At 33.5% G+C, this 19,072-nt stretch overlaps 1 protein-coding gene across 2 annotated transcripts; it reads right to left on the reverse strand.

Annotated features, from left to right (window-relative positions):
- Window positions 1-3,906: 3,906 nt before the first annotated feature.
- Window positions 3,907-8,740, reverse strand: LOC132060110 (calmodulin binding protein PICBP-like). 2 transcript variants are annotated; one of them, XM_059453007.1, is made up of 5 exons: window positions 8,375-8,738; window positions 7,916-8,150; window positions 6,326-7,474; window positions 4,455-6,220; window positions 3,907-4,150 (listed from the first exon to the last, which is right to left on the reverse strand). In XM_059453007.1, the coding sequence occupies exons 1-4, from the start codon at window positions 8,639-8,641 to the stop codon at window positions 4,464-4,466; spliced, it is 3,408 nt and encodes a 1,135-aa protein (XP_059308990.1). In that variant the 5' UTR covers window positions 8,642-8,738; the 3' UTR covers window positions 3,907-4,150; window positions 4,455-4,463. The 2 variants fall into 2 exon arrangements, with proteins under 2 accessions (XP_059308990.1, XP_059308989.1); XM_059453006.1 differs by having other exon boundaries at window positions 6,326-8,150; window positions 8,375-8,740.
- Between the last annotated feature and the right edge of the window lie 10,332 nt (window positions 8,741-19,072).

The following is a 19,072-nucleotide window of genomic DNA, read 5'->3' on the forward strand; positions in this document are numbered from 1 at the left end:
TATTATATGGTATTTTAGCTTTTATATTTAATTTGAATGATATTTTATATATATAATTGAGAAGGTATTAATAATTTTTTACTAAATTTGCCATTATTTAGATATGTGAATTTTTACATAACCAAAAAATCGATCATATTAAGTTGGTACTATTTAACTAAGGTAGTTTAGTAAAACACTTCGTACTTTCTAGCACAAGCTAAAAACACCATATAATATGGACAGAAAGGATTATTAAATTACCCTTTATACATTATTTGTTATCATACATATTACGTAGTAAAATTTAGGCAATTATGGAGCCATATTATTGTTTTTAACTGGAGCATTTATTAGATCTTACTAATTACTCTTACACCGGTATTAATTTATGTGACACTTTTTATTTCGCCAGAGTTAATTTGACTAAATTATGAAGCTAAATTGAATTAGATCAACTTAATATTTTAAATTCAATTTAGATATTAAAAATAAAAAAAGTACTATAAATTGCAATAATAACTTAGAATTAATATTTTTAAGCATAAACTATATATGAAGAACTAAATTGATTCTTGATGTTCATTTAATGAATTTAATTTTTTCCTTAATTTTGTATCAAACTAAGCTTAAATCACCACATTTAGCTAGAATAAACTCTTGTTACCTGAAATATTATGAGTGAAATTAAAACTTAATAATATCAAATAAAATTTATTTCTATCTGGAATACAAAATTTATATGCTTACAAATTCATAAAAATGTCACTATTTTTCAATTTATGATTTTCACCGAGTTGTATTATTTTACATAATTTAAATTATGTTACTTTAGAGAATTAATGTCAAGTTGCTTGAATCCCTTTGGTATTTGATGATTTTTCTGCTAAACTTCCTTCCTCATAATTAATTGTTTGTTTAAAAATTATATAATTAGTTGACTAAAGAATATTAATAATAATGAAGACTTATCAACACAATACATATCACTAAATTATTAATTATGCAGTAAGAAAATATGTATTAACATATACTTTTCAAATTGAGATATGACTACTTTTATAAAAAAAAAAATTTAACTACTTTTATATCTTGAGTCTCGAGCCTCAGGTAACCAGTATTAAGAGTAGATTGTACCAAATTACAAATCTCAATTCTCAACCATGCATGTATAGTATGTCATTAATGTAAAGATGGTTTGTTATTTTGCAGCCATTTCACTACTTTAAAAAGAGGAATTAGCTACGTACGAAATTCATCTCAAATCTGTCATTAAATAGGCAATAACTAAAAACATTTTATGATAATGAATAACTACGGATCTTTAATGTTTAGTGACACAAGTCATTTATCTCAATTTGTTTTGTAGCGTTTCCATGTCCTTATAGCTGATTTAGTGTACATACACATACGAAAAATTAAATCAGTCTTGTTTGAATCTAAATAAATCTGGAAAAATGGATGTGTTTGTTTGTGAAATAAAATTTCTTTATATAAACAATCTGACGGTCTCCCTATAAAATTTACAAGGATTCTCAATGAAGTGGCCGGCTAAGAAAAATCTGCAAGTATTAACACTGTTTTTGTTATATTTTGAAGAAAATTACTTCTAGTTTTTCTAATTTGTATATTGGCGATATCTCTTTAACAAAAGTTAATTTTACGTAAGTATCTAACAAGACCTAATACAAAGAAAAATATTATTAAACCAAACCAATTGCACATCACATATATGCACGTATGGCTACAAAAAGTAAATTGCAAGGAATGTATATGATATCTCAGTAAAAGGAATTACTTACATAATCAAAAGCAACAAAATGAATCAAATCTTGATTCAAGCAAGTTAAACAAGAAATAATAATGATGTATACTAAAGATTTGATACATTAGCAAATCAAAAATTGAAAAAAAATAAAAAAACTGTTGCATTAAAGCATAGCTCTTCTAGCAATGTGCTGTCCTCCTCCAACCTCCTCCATTCTTGGAGACTAACACTGGTTGATATCTAACCAAATTCATTGACAATGGTGTTGACACTTTAAGAATCTTGTCTTGTAATATGTCACGGTGGACCACGGAGGTACCACTTGCCGGTTTTTCAAGAACGCCGCCGCTCACCACCGTTGTCGACGTTGCAACATCATCAATAGAACTCTTTGGTGGCCTTGGATAGTAGAAATCAGTAGGAAAAAAGTAATATTGAAGCCCTGCCATTAATAATGGAAGTTGTAATTGTCTTAAACTTTGCTCTAAACTTTCTTGAGTGATTTTGTGTTTGTTGATATTTTATTTTGGTCTATTTGTTGTGTATTTATAGTGGAAAAAAGGGAAATCCAAAAAGAAGTAGGAGAAGGAAAGAGCATAATGTTGACTGCCTTGTTCATCAAGTAGTTTCCTATTCAATTCATGTGTACGGTGTACCAACGTGGGTTCTAGAAAAAAAGCTGCAAAAAATATCCAACAGAGGAAAATGACTTTTAAGGACCAAGTGGAAAAATAAAATTAATCTTGGCTTAGAAGTATAGTAGTACTTGGGAACCTTAGAATATATAATACTCTCTACGGAGAATGTACCCTACTTCTTCTATCGCATTGTGTGATATATTAGGCACAAAATTTATGAAAGAAATTAGAAAGAAAATCTTTAGAAACTTATAGTCTAAACAAGTTTTAATATAAAAAGAGAAGTGTAAAGCTAAGTTATTTCTTAATATAAAAATGTATTATTCTTTTTGGTACAAATTAAAAAGGAAAACGTGTGGCATAAAATGAAAAGAAAAAATATTTCTTGTTGGAAGAAAAAGGTTATAATACTTTCAAAAATTAATTTTACATATTTTCTTTCACATTTATGTGCCATTATCAAAATTTGATCAGAAGTTAAGCAAACAAATATTTAACTATATTAAATATTTTCTAAATATCTTTTATAGTAATTTATTATGGATTGAAGGAGTATTTGATTTCTAACTATGTAAATTTCGTTATTAATATCTTTTGTTTGATTTGAAATTCTATTTTATGTGATATATATAATTTTTGTTTTTGGTCTTATCACCTTTTCTTTGAGCCGAGGGTCTTGTTGTTGGTCTTAGCATCCCCATTTTAACCTTGATGACATGAATTGTTGGTATTCATGGCATAAAAATTTGATTCTTTTACAATGAAAGAGAAAATTAAATGACATGTGGAACTCTAACCACCACTCGTTTAAAACAAAACAATAAGTTTCCTACTTTGCATATATTTAGTTTACACGTCGAAAGTGTTCTTCAATTTCTTAATTATCACGTTCACTTCATATAAAATGGGACGGAGGGTTTTAGAAGGTATTATATACTTTTTCAGTTAACATGTTGTTGTAGCCTGTTCTGTTTGATCATCATTACAATGATTGAGTTGAATAGAAGCAGTTTGAGGTCTATGTGCAAGGTGCTCGAATTGGATCAGTGATCGATTTTTAGCTTTCATCCATTAACCTAATTTGTTATTTCCAATTATGTAAATTAATAGTTCAGACCGCACTTGGAGGTAGGGAATTTCGATCTTTATGGTATATCCAACTATAGCCCCTCTGGGATGTAAAATATATCTGAGTCTCACCATGCCAATAGAATATGAGACAAATGCACACATTTCTATTGGGTTCGTATTCTATGTCTATGGATAGTTCAAATATAATTTTTGTGGTATAGACGCTTTTCGGCTTATGACCTCCCAGAATATTGACCTGTAGTCTTGATTTTCACCAAAAATATGAGCTTACTTTTGCAATTCTGCTCTTTAATATAGTGAACTACTGTTCTCTCTCTGAACATAATATTGTGTATCATTTGATTGTTTTTCCAGTATGGTGTAAATCATATCTGCATAATGAAGAATCTTATGGATAATATGTAATTATGCTATTTACATACGTACATGAACATTCTCAGAGCTGATAATATAATTGTCACCCAAATATAGCACACACTCTATAGCAGAAAGTAAAATACTGCCTATCTATTTTTATACAAAAACCCCATATGCACCCGCACATCAAGTTGCTATCTACCAATTTCTTCCAAATAAATCAATTAATGAAAGCTTGTGCAAATACACAACGACTATCCCACACGATCAACTTTCCGAATTACTCTTGTATTTACCTATGTAGGCACTTCATAACCTGCATATATTAGTCACCAGAAATCAGAAATTCTCTTATAGTGAGTTAAATCAATAAGCATTGTAAAATATTATCATTCGTCACACTCACTTTCAACTTTTAATGACTGGCTAATTGTTCTTTGTAGCGTCACTGTATAGCAAAAAGCATTTATAATTGCATAAATTGGCCTAGACATCTGTTAATTCTGCAGAGTTACCTTTGAGTTTCCTTTTTGTTATTTCGTAAAACATTTTCTATAGGTTTCATTTGTCACAATCAGTAAACTTGAACAATATAGGAACGTATAAGGCGATATGCTAACCTTTATAATTCATACTTCTGGGAGCGGAACAACTGCTTCGAATGCTTCCACAAGCATTGCCACTCTTTTTTTCCTGGCAGGAGTCAGCGTGGTGACTATATTCTGCATTGCATAATCAAGCATCCATTTTTCAGCTTTTTTCTTCTCATCTGTCATTTGATGCCTCAAATCCACTTTTTCCGGTTCTTGATCAGGTGTAATGGGCAGAAGCTGAGGTGTACGGGGGTTGAATTTCCTCGCTTTTTCCAGTGCCTTGATTGATCTCTTGAGGAGGATCAACTTCTTCAGCTTGCTCCAATTCTTGGACTTTTGTGTCTCAGGTTTTTTCTTGGCTTCCAGACCCTTTGTTTCTTGATCCAATGTTTTTCCACCTTCACTCGTGTCAAGATTTGTTAAGCTCTCTGTAGAATTTGAGCTTCTCTTTGCTTCACCTTCAGCCTCTGAGAGTTCCTGGTCCGGGATTATGTCACTGGTGACCGACTGTGTATCTGATGAATCATCCTGAATGGGCGTTGTAAGGATCTCGTTAACTGCCTCTCGTATGAGTTTGACAGCATCTTCTCTGCAGAAACTTCTCCCGTGGTGGCCTTGATTATGATCTTCCCTTCTTGTATCTGCATCATCCTTTGTCTCAGATTTCATTGCAGCTGGTGTATTGCTGTCTTCTACCTCGTCATCAGTTCCATCGAGTATTTCATTTCCAACTTTTGATGCAACATCTGATAGCACATGTTGTGATATCATGTGCCACATGGTGATGTAGCTCCGTTTGTCCACCTGGCTCTTGGACGCTCCAACGTCTTCTTTGGGATCAGACATTGATAGTAAGAGAGAAAATCCCCGACCACGTTTAGGCGTTCTCTCACATTCTTTTGCCGTCTCTTCCCTAGCTACATTTTCTTGCATTGCTTCCATAGTGACTGAATTTTTATCGCCATCATGATTTTCAAGCTCCAACTTCCTATCTCTCACAACTGACCCCACATCTTCTGCTTCTTGTACCTTCTCGTCAACGGACTTAGTGACATTCTCCGTGGCCCCACATACAGGAACTGAAGAAACCTTCATGTCTCTTTCTTGTGCTCCATGAACTGCATCGGTTAAGCTTGAGGTAGAAGAGGACATTTCTTTCCTTGAATCATTTGAAATATCGACCTGATCTTCTTTCCGAGCTTTTCCTTCTACCAAAACTTCATCATTCGAAGTGCTTGTCACTTCTGTGCCAGCGATAACTTTCTCTGCCTTATGCCCCGTATTGCCTGCTGTAGACATGACTTCGTTCTCCTTGCTTGTGATCTGAAAATGGTCTTCACTGCTAGCTCTGAGCTTAGGAAATGCAGCCTGGCTATTATTTCCTTGTGGTGGAACCACAGTTTCAAATGCTTTTATAAGCAGTTCCACTTTCCTTTGCTGAGTCGGAGCAAGTTGACTTATCGCCTGCTGAAGCGCGTAGTCAAGCATCCATTCTTCTCCTTTTTTCCTGTCGTCTGCTGTTTGAGTTCTTAGATTAACCTTTTCTGCTTCAGGATCAGGATTCAACTGCAAGTACCGCGGCTTCCTTGGATTGATCTTTCTCACCTTTTCCAAAGCCTTGACAAATCGTTGGAGAAGTATCCATTTTTTAAGATTGCTCCAGTGCTTTGGTGCTCTCTTCTCGGAGTTGTTTTTCACTTCTTTTCGTGCTGTCTCCTTCTCTGAGCCGCTAATTTCTTCTGTGTTCGGAGTTTTTGACTTGGATCCTGCATCTGCCTCCTCATTCTTGCTGTCTGAAAATTTCAGAAACATTCTTAAAGTGAGAAAATACACACATCTACTCATGCTAAAACTCTCATTAATCAAATGAAAGACAAATAGTGGTTCTAATTTCATACCTTGAATTTGATTCATTTCAAAGGGTTCTTGGTCTGCACTGGACTCACTTGTAACTGATTGGTTATCAGATTGAACTTCTGGAAGAAGAATTTTCTCGATTGCTTCTCGTACTAGCTTGATCGTGAAAAGCTTCCTCAATTCAATTTCTTGACATTCTGCATCCTCATTTGCAGGTATCGTTTCTCTTTCAGAAAAATCTGAAGGTGAGTCAGAACTTTCTACTGAAGGCGATTTGTTGGCACCATCCTGTTGATTTTCTTCGTCGTTAGCTCCACCGGCCGGGTTGTTCTCAGATTCGGCAGATGCTTCCGGAACCATATGCCTACGAATCAGACTCCACATGCTCAAATACTTCTTCTTGGGTTCACCAACTTCAAGTGGAGGACAATTCTTGGATTCAGAATCCTCAGCTTGACCTGATGTGCTATCAAGGTCCTCCTTCGGATCAGATTTTCCATCCTTATCTTGCATATCTCCAAGTTTCATTTGGATATTTCTAGCTGAAATAGAAGAGATTTCATCGCTACATTTTGCTCCGTAAAAAATATCCAACACCGGCTTTGTTGTAATGGTGAATGGTCCATCTTTAGACAGTTCTCTGTTGTTACTTTCATCCTTACCAGATGTAACATTGCTAAAGTTTGCTCCATTAAAAAGATCAAACACCGGTCTCGTGCTGTTGGTGAATGATCCATCTTTAGACAGTTCTCTACTGTTACTTTCATCCTTACCAGATGTAGAGACACTGTCATCTTTTGAGTTCAAATTTTGGCGTCGCCTTTGATCATCGGTAATAGAAACGGATTCACTCGGTCCTCGTGCCACACAATTGCAACATTTTGACGCTGCAAATAGGCTGGTGCCTTCATCTTGTGCAGAATATTTGCTCATTATGTTGAGTGTCTCCTTGTAACTTTGCTCAGGAAATGATGTTTCACCAAAGGCAATTTCAGCAAGACCAGCATATTCAGTAGCCTCATTTACTTTACAAAATCCATCATTCTCTGCACCACTGCTTTGTTTTTTACCAAAGTCAATTTCAGCAAGATCAGCATATTCATTAGCTTCGTTTACTTCGAAAACACCAGCATCTTCTGTACCACAAACTGAAGGATCCACACTGGAGCTCAATTGAGTATTTTCAAGAACTGCATTTTCATCAACAGTAAACTCTCTTTTAGCTCTAATGCTTTTTTGTGATTTCAACAATCTTTTCCTCCTATATACACGTTTCACCGGTGGGGACGGATCATCATAGTGTCCTCCATGGAGAGAACAATGATGATATGAACAAACTTTGAACTTAGACATCCTATCAGATTCAGTTTTTCCAGGTTGGAACTCAACATGTTCCTTAAACTTGGAATTCTTAATAGTTGAAGAACACGTCGCCTTATCAGGAATTTGACAGCATTTTGAGGTACCTCTTTTGGATTTAAAACTAGCTTTATTTATCAAAATCTTCACACTTCTCATGCTAGTTGTCCTTGATAAATTTTGCGATTTTTTTTGCGGACTTCTGCTTTGATCACTACTATCAAAGCTAGATTCACAACTATTATGTAAACTTGAATGAGAACAGTTTTTACCTTCAGAACAACTTGTTGATTTTCTATAGTGTGGTGGTGATGATGAATCTGAAAACTCAACTGAAGATGGATTTTGAGGATGATGATTCTTGATTGTTGTTGTTGATCTTGATCTTCTTTTAAATGACCTTGTGCTACCAAAATTCTTTATTCTGTTCTTGATTTTTTCATCCTTTTTTGGTGTAACAAATTCAGATGAATCAACTGAAATCTCATCTACTGATCCAATAGCTCTCTGAAACACAAAAGGGGTGTCACAGAAATGAGAAAATTGACAATTCTTGATCAACTTCAAGAAAAGATAAATTTCATAACTTTGACAAGAAAATGATAATATTTAAGTCTTTATCAACACATTTTTTTATTCATCATAGTGATAGACTACAAGGACTTGGTCAGCACTGCTACTGTTTGATCAAAATTCAAGAATCAAGAAAGTGCAAACACTTATTAGTTTACCTGAGAATTACTTCCTGTCTTTGCATCATAGCTAGTTGTGATCTTCATATAATTTGGTGATATATCTGGCATTCTCACTGGACTTAGTTTCTCTGGGCTTGAGTTATCACTTGTTGGATCAATGGAGAGACAACAGGAAAACTTGGATTTTGAGCACTTTGAGGATGTTTTTTTCAAGAAAGACAGTTTTGGAAATCTGGTAGATCTTAGTTTGTTTGGTTTCTTGTTGGAGTTTAATGTTTGTGGTAATGTTGATTCATCTGCCATTATTAAACTCTTTTCTAGATTTCACTTTTGGAATTGTAAAAGGTAAATTCTTTTACTGGCTCCTTTATCTTTGAATTATAGATTTTTTTTATATAGATATGGCATGTGTTGATTCCAGTTTTTGGATTATAATAAGACAGTTTTCAAAGTAAACCTTGGAGACGGGGTTTCAAATTCGATGTTTTGGTGGACAGAGTTACTCGATATCTCTGTTGTGCAAGGTAGTAGATATCCAATAGAATAATTAAGATGTGTACAAGCTGACACGAACACCATCCTCAAACGAAAAAAGAAAAATAAGGTAGAAGTCAAAAGGTTCGAAATTTTTTTATTTTTCTTTTTAAAGTTAATGGTTGGCATAAAAGACTATAGATTCCAAAGTTTGTAATTGGATTTTCTATGTTCACTAAATCAACTTTTAGCAGTTACCTAGCTAATGATCTAGATGATGCAAGTTAGGTGTGCTTTTTATGAATTGTACCCTGTTCTGAACTGTTTGTACCTTGACTTGTCCAGATTGGAAAAGTTGCCTATTGGCATCATATTGTTGATTTTTCCACTAGAATGTGGTTGAGATTTATTGACTTGTACAAAGTTGACTTGGCCCAGTTGATTCTTGACTTGTCTTTTTTGTGTGGATGCCCTCTTCTTTTAAAAGACCTATTTTTAAAATTATGTGCACATTGTGCAGTAATAGCATAAATATCTTTTATATCTTCTGTGTAATTTAACTTTTTTTGCTATAAGATAATCTGATTTTGTAAATATTTTTACACTGTTAGTGCGTATATGTCAAATCACAAATGAATAAATGAAATTCTGTCTGTCAAATGGAACCAATCAAGGAGGTCTGTGTGGCAAAGATGGTTGAAATTTATACCATTTTTTTCTTCTTCCATTTGATTCCAACACAGTTGTGTGAATGGATTTATTATTTCATAAACAATCTCAACCACCCCTTTTAGGATTTAAAATTTACACAGTATTATAATTTAAGATGTTATTGTATATTAATTACATTAATTCTATATTAATAAGTAATGATTATTAAATGTTTTAACTGACTTAGTTATATTATTTATTTTACATTATTTGTGCATAAAACTTAAACCTTTTTAACTTGAGACATTCAAATGTGAAAATTTTAAATTCATTAATGGATAAAATGTGAAGCCTAAATTGATTCATTTTGCCTTCATTCAAATCTTTAAATTTTACCTTTTAACACCTTTCAATTACTCCCTCCGTCCCAAAATTTTAAAAAAAATTCGCGAAGGCAAAGTTTAAATTTCGCTATGCCCCCCACGCAAGATATTTAGAAACTAATAACGTAATGTGAAGTTTGCGGGACAGATACTTATGCCACGCAGACTTGACATAAGTATAAATAAATTACTTTTAATTCCTTCATTTTGATTAGAGCATGTAAAAGCTTCATTGAAAAAAGTGTGCTCATCGCATAAACTGATAAGATGTACAAGTTCTTATGTGGGTTTTATAAAACTTTGCCTTGAAGATATATATGTATTTTTTCAAGATATATACCAAAGTTACATGGAAAAGTATTATGCTACAACCAAATGTCCATCTTGAGATACAAATTCACACTTTATTATAGCAATACAAGGTAGATTAGCAACGTTGATAGACTTGGAATATATTTTCCCATCTTACGTCACAAGATTTTTCACACTTTATTTTGAATGCTCCATCACAAAAGGATTGTGGTGCATTGTTTGGGGTACACTAGAAGAATAGGGGGCTTTTTCAGTTATGATCTACTTATCACCAAATCGCTTCCATTGTGTTTGGTATAGTGGCATTGGTTTGGAGAGAAAAATCAAAAATTAGTGCTGCAAACATATTCACATCTGGGAACAACTTCAAATGTTTTTATTGCTTTTAGTGTAGTTGATTAAAATTGATTTTTTAATGTAATAGTTGCTCTAGTTTGACTTATATGTATAGGAATTTTACGCGTTTGGTTGAAGGTCGCTTGCTTTTAAATTTACAGTTAAGTGTTTTTTTGGATGGAATAAAATAGACTTTCAACCAAAAAAAAAAAGTTTGCCTTATAAGGCAAAGTTTAAATTTTATATCTTTTTTTCCTCATATATTTTTAGTTATGTTTAACTAAAAGTCAATGTTGTAAAACTTTGCTCGAGGCCAGATTTTTAGTACCGGATCCCAAGATAACTTTAACTTTTCTTAAAGATTGAGTGAAAAGATACACTGTTTTAGTCTCGTTTTCTTTAAATTATTTTTTATTTTATCTGTGATGGCGGGGTTCGAACTTATTAATTTCGTCGTATTCGCTCATCTTTCCAAAAATGGCAAAATTTAAAGACCACAAATATGAATTATTAAAATTTAAAGATAAATTTGAGTGGCAAAATTTAAAGACCACCCCAAACGAAGGGCAATCCGTGCAAAAAAATGAAATGTGAAGCCTAAATTGATTCAGCAGATAAAATCTGAACTCATCACTGTATACACAAATTAAAATTTACCTTTTAACACCTTAGTCAATTACTTCCTCCGTCCCATAATAAGAAACCAATAATTTTACCTTTGCCAAAAACACGCATATTTAGAAACTAATAATGTAATGTGAAGTTTACCAAATTACCCCTATATAATAAAAATAAATTACTTTTACCCTTTGATTAGAGCATGCACAAGAATTTAAATCTTTTTTGACATTGGGAATCCAACAATATCAAGTTACTATGCTTTTCCAAGATCATTTAGATGTTACTTATTGTGGGAGGATATATTGAAAAAAACTAAATAATTTGTATTTGATTTCGATTAAGATGACACTTATTATAGAACAAAAAAAATGGGCTAAGGTGACACTTATTATGGGACAAAGGGGGTAATGTTGTATTCTCACAAGATTTTTCACACATTGTGTCTAATCTCTAATTGGTAATTTTGAAACTTTTTTAGTTATGTAAATTAAATTTATCATCAAAAAGTTGTGGCCGGTCGTAAGTACTTATTCATTTCGAGTTCAAGCATTGAAATGAAGTCATTTTTGGTAGAGCATTTACATCAAAGTGAAACTTCCCAACATCAATCGATCGAGTGGGAAATCAAAAAATGGAAAATCGAATGTTTTTATTTTCAAAGATATAATGTCATTGAATTGATGTTTAGAAGAAAGTTTGAGGGTATTGTTGTATTTCCAATTTGACGCGTTTGCATGGGAGGCCATTGCTAATTTAAATTTACAGTTAAGTCAGCAGTCAGCACCGACTAATCATTAAATTTGATTTAACCAAAAAAAAAAACATTAAATTGGAGGCTGACATTTGTCTTCTTTCTTTCTTTCTTCATATATTTTAATAAAGTAGGTTTTTCCACTTTATTCTCTCATCAATGTTGTAAAACTGTTGCTACACTGATTTGCCAGATAGTACCCACATGGTACCAAGTGAGCATGTGTTGTCATAAATGAGTAAAAAATAATGTTTTCAAAGTTTTCTTTAAATTATTTTAGTTATTTGATATCTGTAATGGCTATTTCGAATTATTGCCGCGTAGAGCCATTTAAAAGGGAAGCATTCTGTATAATTATTATTATTATTTTTACATTTTGAGTGCGAATTCTATATTAATCTCATCATTTTGAAATAAATGATGTTTTAGGCTTTTCATTTTATTTCAAAATAAATAGTGTTTTAAAATTTCAAGAAGAAATTAATTTTATTCTTCCAAAATTACACTTAGTAGGCGTTTGGCCATCCCATGGTTTGAAACCACCAGCGTTTGGACATATGTTTGGAACCATGGTTTCAAATCCCAAATCATCCAAAAAAGCATGGTTTGGGGTTTGAAACCATGGTTTCAACTTCTTAAATATAAAATTTAACCTATAAGTTTTTATTTTGTAAAAAAAGACTCATAAGTTGGTAGATATTTTTAACAATTACCCCATCAATCATTTACCAATCTCATTAACTTTCACCAACCTTTATTTATGTCTATCAACCTTTAATTTATGTGGGAGGATTATATTAAAGAGTAGTTACATTACTATTCATGTTAAATTTTCATTTTATTGAACTAAAGTTTGATTAATTGATGTTGCATTTTTTAGAAAAGTCTTCTAGTAGTGTACTAATTTTGTTATAAACTATGATTTGCCCATTTGATAAGATTATATAAGAATTGAGAATATTTTGATCGTTTTCACAATTTGTGAGGTTTTTATGTTTATAAAAAAAAAAACACAACTTAAAATGTTCAAATTGTATGCCCAAACATGGTTTGAAACCATGGTTTCAAACCATGTCCAAACGGGGCCTTACTTACATATGCAGAATCATTAAGTAACTTTTTTTTTTCCTAAACATTTAATTAAGAGTAAGTTAGTAAAAAAAAAAAAAAAAAATTTTTAAGAAAGCACTTTCTTAAGGGGTATGCATAAGTTAAAAAAAAACACTTATTATGAAACGGAGGGAGTAATGATTAAAAGTGGAAAATTTTCAATCAATTCTATCAAATTTTTTTGTGGTTAAAGTTTTACTAATATTGAGTTATCCGTTAGCGGAACTATTGTATCTATTCTTCCTTAATTAAATGTCTCGATTTGAAAGCCTTTTAAATGAAAAACTTTTTGTTATGACATTTTGCTCCCTTAATGAGTATACCTCAGCACGAATTGTCACTTAACTAGGCCAAATCTCAGTTCATCCTGCTTCGACTCTACTTTGAATGGCTGCAATTAGTAAACAACTTTAAGAAAATAGGCCAAAACACAACTTGTTCATATTCTATGAGGATAAAAAATGCGTTGACTGATTAATAAACAAGTTTAAGAAATGAGCCAAAACGCAACTTGTTCATATTCTATACGGACCAAATATTGATTGATTAATAGATGAGTTGAAAATGTTTTTCAAATAATGGGCCAAAAATGCAACTTGTTCATATTCTGTGCAGATAAAAAATTAATTGACTGATTAATAGACGGTTAAAAAATATGTTGATTCATAAGTATATGTAGTCTTATTTACGAATTATTCAACTTTAAACATTTGACTTGTCATATACTTCGATTTTCTTTTGAAAAAAAAAAAAAAAGGATTTTCTCTCACAAAGACGATATTTGAGGGCAATTTGCACGATTGCCTTTCATACAGACTAGTCTCTAATTTTTGTCCTTCAATTCGCTGGTCTTTAATTTTTGCTCTTCGTTTAAAAGGTTAAAATAATTTTTGAAACCCTTCGAGTCAAAAATAATAATATTTTCGCAAGGCATAGTTTTCTATGAACCTATGCCTATTCGGGCAAATTTACATAGAATCTATGCCTGAGACGGCATACTTTGCCTTGTAAGGCAAACTTTTAGTTATGCTTTAATGCATAACTAAAAGTCTGCTGGTTCCGGCAGACTTTGCCTCAAGATAGAATTTTAGTTATACCTTAAGGCAAAGTCTGCCGCATTAGGCAGAATTTTTGCAAAAGTATCGCCTAGTGGGTTTTTTTTTTTTTTTGACTTAGCGGGGGTTCGAACTTAGAACCTCAGGATATTTTCGATCACCTTTTTAACCGAAGGATACAAATTAAAGACCAGCAATTTGAGGGACAAAAATTAAAGACCATCCCAGAAGAATGACAATCCGCACAAAAAATGGATATTTGAAACCGTTGCTGTTGGGCTCGAGTTGTAAAAAGGGCAATTCGCAATTGCCCTTCTTTGGGGTGGTCTCTTAAATTTTGCCCTTATATTGAAAGAAATCTTTAAATTTTGCATTTTGTCGCTAAACTTCCCATAGGTCTTCCGGTTCAAATCCTTCATTTAATAAAAAAGTTAAAAAAAGGAATTCGGTAGTTTAAATTTCGTCTCGAACTTTTAGTTATGTTTAACTAAATTTTTTGCTAACTTTATGCCTCAAGCATGTATATATATATTTTTTTAAGTTTTTTTTTCAAGGTAAACTTTTAGTAATGCCTTAACTAAAAGTGCGCCCCATAAAACATAACTAAAAAAAGTCATATAATGGTTGCATAAGTTTTCCTTAAGGCATAACTAAAGTTTGCCTTATAAGGCAAAGTTAAACGTAAAATTTTGTTATGAAAACAAGAAAAAAACTTTAGTTGTGTTTAACTAAAAGTCCGTCGAACAAACTTTGCCTTATATATATATATATATATATTTTTTTTTTACTTTTCAAGGCAAACTTTTAGTTTTATGCCTTAACTAAAAGATGCCCCCAAAGACATAACTAAAAGTATGCCCATAATCGCGAAACTTTTCTTAAGATAACTTAAACTTTGCTTTATAAGGCAAAGTCTACAAGGAAAAGACCTTTATTTGGCATAATTTTGTTATGCCTTAACTAAAATTTCGCCCCATAAGGCATAACTAAACTATGTCTTAGGAAAAATTCTGCCTTAAAACTTTTAGTTATGCCCCGATCCAAATATACAAAGAAATGGATACATTTAGCCTTGCGAAATTATTTTTTTATTTTATGAGCCTTCGAGCGGGGGTTCGAACTCTTAACTTTGTATTCGCCCACCTTTCCAAGCGAAGGACAACTTAAAGACCACAAATTGAAACAAAAATTTAAAGACCACAATTTGAGGGGCAAAATTTAAAGACCACCCCAAAAGAAGGGCAATCCGCGCAAAAAAATGTTGTAAAATTGACATTTAATGAAGCCCGGGTCAATATTTTTGCAGTAGAGTCCTCTCTCTAGCCTGTTATTGGTATATTGGGCCATGGTAATTGAAGAAAAATTAGAACAAGTTTTTGCACGGATTGTCCTTCAAACGCACTGGTCTTTAATTTTTGTCCCTGCTACTTATTTAATAAAAATATTCAGACCTGCTTCGCTCGGCATAATTTCTGTAACATTTTTTATTTTCGGAAACTAAACTTTTGTCTTGCTCGGCATAAATTCTGTAGGAATTAAGTTATGCGGCATAAGTTTTGTAGTATTCTCATTTTATGTTGAGTTTTGAAAGTTTTGCCTACAAAAAGCATAATTTGTATGGATGTTATGATACACATGCCAAAGTTAAATGTAAAATATCTCGAGCGAAGTCCAAAATTATGTCGTTTTTCAGATTATGTTGAGTGTTGGTAGTTTTGCCTTGTCCGACATAATTTGTGTGAATGTTATGATACATATGTCAAAGTTAAACGTAAAATATCTTTGAGCGAAATCTAAATTATGCCGCACCAAAAATGATGGAAGGACAAAAATTAAAGACCACAAATTTGAGGGTCAAAAATTAAAGACCATCCATTTGAGGGACATTTGTGCGAATGACCCGCTTTCAAGACTATTTCCGGCCCAATTCTACCTAGTTTTACACAGAGATCAGAGCGGCAGATTAAGCCCATAATTTGTGAAAAAGAAGATTTAAGCCCGTTTTCTGTTCAGTTTTCTTCTCTTAAAGATAATGCCAGAGCTTCAAAATACAAGAGTTAGAAGTTAGAACACTTTTAGCAGTCCTGGTTGAATTGGAAAGGTAAGTTAAGATTTAGTTATATTTGGTCAATTTGCGCGATTGTCCTTAGTTGGGGATGGTCTTTAATTTTTGGCCCTCAAATTTGTGGTCTTTAATTTTGTCCGTCGCCTAAAATTCCCCAAGGTTATGGGTTCGAACACAGGCTTAGTCATAAAAATAAATAAAAATATGCAAGGCAAGACTTTGCAAAAATTCTGTCTTACGGTAGGCTTTGCCTTATAAGGTAAACTTTTAATTATGCTTTAAGGAAAAGTTTGTATCTGTTAGCAGATTTTTCCTTAAGGCATAACTAAAAGTCTGCCATTTCCGCAGGCTTTTAGTTATGCCTCAAGGCAAAACTTTTTGCAAAGTCTTGTCTTGCGAATTTCTTTTTTTGACTGAGGGGATTCGAACCCAGAACCTTGGGGTATTTTCGGCCACCTTTTTAAGCGAAGAACAAAAATAAAAGACTAGCAATTTGAGGGACAAAAATTAAAGAACACTCCAAAAGCAGGCCAATTTGCGCAAAAAAAATGGTTATATTTATCAATTAAAGAGTTAGTAAGCAAGCCTTAATCAGTCTCGGTTCAAATTTGACTTTGTTGTTCCGAGCCCCAAGTTTATTAGATACCTTAGGAAAGTCCTGCTAACAACCATAAAAGCAAATTTCTCTGCATATGGTTTTATCATGATAACGTTTTTTGGATTTATGCGGATTAGCGCTAGACACTTCTTAACAGTTCAAAGCCTTCATTGCCGAGAGTTATAAAAAAAGAAGGAATTAACTGCAAAATTTGTGTCCCTAATTTATCGTTAAATAGTCCGTAACTAACATGATTTTTTGCTAACTTTATCATGAATCCACCGTTAAATGGTAGTATTAGCGACGGTTTTTTGTTGTGCATCGACAGCAATTGTCCGTCGCTCATTTATGCAATGCCTGATATTTTGTAGTGTTCGGCGGATTTGAGGACAAAAAGTTCATATAATGGTTGTGGATTAGATTCCTCTGCTAATATATGAAACCTAACCAACTACTTAAATATGTTAGAAAACAAAGAAAAAAATCTCTAAGTCACTAATTTCTGTACTTAACAAACTTAAGAGGACTTAGAGTAAATTATAAAGATTAATGGTAAAAACTTACCCACATTGGGTGTTTACACTAAAGTCATGTAAATTATTCTAGTTAAGTAATTTAATGGAGTAAATGTATACATTAATTAACTATAGTTAAGTGATGTTTATACCCAAGCATGTATCCATTGCTTTGGTATTGTTTACCCCCAAAAGTGGATAACAATTAAATTTGTAAGTGGTTAATAGGATATGTGGTTAGATTAATTTATGGTGTAAGATAATAGTAAGTAAATAGTAATATACTGATAAATAATAGCAAAGGAAACTTAGGAAGACAAGTTTGTAAGCTCTGCGAACTGGTCCGGTTTGGGAGTTGCTTTCTTTAACCGAGCCAAAATACTTAAGAAGATTTCACTGCTCCCTTTTTTATTACAAATGTGTAGAAACCTAAAAAGGGAAGGGGTAGACCTCTATTTATAGCTAACAATAGATGAGCCTTAGTACAATGTAAGAAAAGGCCCTTCTAGAAAAACCCTAAAATGGATAAGGTTGTGTATGTACGGTCTGACACCTGTACTGTTGTCGCACGCAAATGGCGGAACGGTCAGATGATGTGTGGCTTGTTACATAACGGATTCCCCGAGCCTATGTTGAGTGTGCTCTTTTAAGGCTCGGGTTTTTTGTGCCCATCAACATATCCCGTGCTCAGGTATACCTTTCTATCCGGCAAGTGCACGAACAAGATAATTTGTTCCAACTCCTCTACGGTAGACTTGGTCGCGTCCGAATCATCCGGTAATACGAACGATCTGGGCACACCGAAATCATCTTCTTCGAAACTCGGGCTCGTCTCTTCCTTCTCTTCATCCGAGCCTGCATTCTTTAATTGCTATTTGGTGTCTTTGCCTTTGGTCGATTCAACAGCTTTTTGGACCGGTTCCTTTAGGACGAGGGGAGCTTCTTCAATCGCGAGCATCTCCCTTGCTACGGGTTGTTCACCATAGACAGTCCTTATCCCTTCCGGAGTTGGGAATTTCAACATCTGATGTAATGTCGATGGTACTACCCTCATGCTATGAATCCACGATCTGCCGAGTAACGTATTATACTTCATCTCTCCTTTGATGACATAGAACACAGTCTGCTGAATGGTTCTGTCAATGTTGACCGGCAAAGAAATTTCGCCCTTAGTAGTTTCGCTTGCCATATTGAATCCGTTGAGCACCCGAGCGACCTGAACAATTTGATCCAGCAACCTTAGTTGTTCTACTACTCTCCATCGGATAATGTTGGCCGAACTACCTGGGTCAATCAAAATACGTTTAACTTGAGATTTAAAAATAAGGATAGAAATTACCAACGCATCATTGTGTGGTTGAATGATGCCTTCTGCATCCTCATCGTTGAAGGAAATAGATCCCTCGGGTACATAACCCCTGGTCCGCTTCTCTCGTATGATTGAAACTTTTGTTCTTTTCATCATCGGCCCTCGTGGTGCATCTGTTCCTCGATTATCATATTGATCATGTGTTGTGGCTCCAAGGGCTCGACCTTTTTATGATTTTTCCTACCTTCATAGTGACCTTTGGCATGCTCACTTAGTAATTCACGAAGGTGGTCGTTCTTTAACAACCGAGCCACCTCTTCTCTCAATTGGTGACAATCTTCGGTTCTATGGCCATGAGTCCCATGATACTCACACATCACGCTTGGATCTCTTTAGGCATCCGATCTCAATGGCCTCGGCCACCTAGCATCCTTGATATGGCCAATTGCCGAAATAATATATATGGTGTTGATGTTGAAGTTGTACTCGGATAACCTCAGAATGTCCCCGTTGTTGATTGAAATACCGGCATTACTTCTAAACAGCAAACCCCG

Source organism: Lycium ferocissimum, chromosome 6 (genome assembly GCF_029784015.1).
Source record: "Lycium ferocissimum isolate CSIRO_LF1 chromosome 6, AGI_CSIRO_Lferr_CH_V1, whole genome shotgun sequence".
Taxonomy (NCBI): Eukaryota; Viridiplantae; Streptophyta; class Magnoliopsida; order Solanales; family Solanaceae; genus Lycium; species Lycium ferocissimum.

Coding starts and splice junctions, on each gene's coding strand:
- LOC132060110 (XM_059453006.1), bottom strand. CDS start 8,641: ATGGCAGATGAATCAACATTACCACAAACATTAAACTCCAACAAGAAA. Junction 8,151..8,374: donor AGACAGGAAGTAATTCTCAG/GTAAACTAATAA, acceptor TTTGTGTTTCAG/AGAGCTATTGGATCAGTAGA. Junction 6,221..6,325: donor TGAAATGAATCAAATTCAAG/GTATGAAATTAG, acceptor TGAAATTTTCAG/ACAGCAAGAATGAGGAGGCA.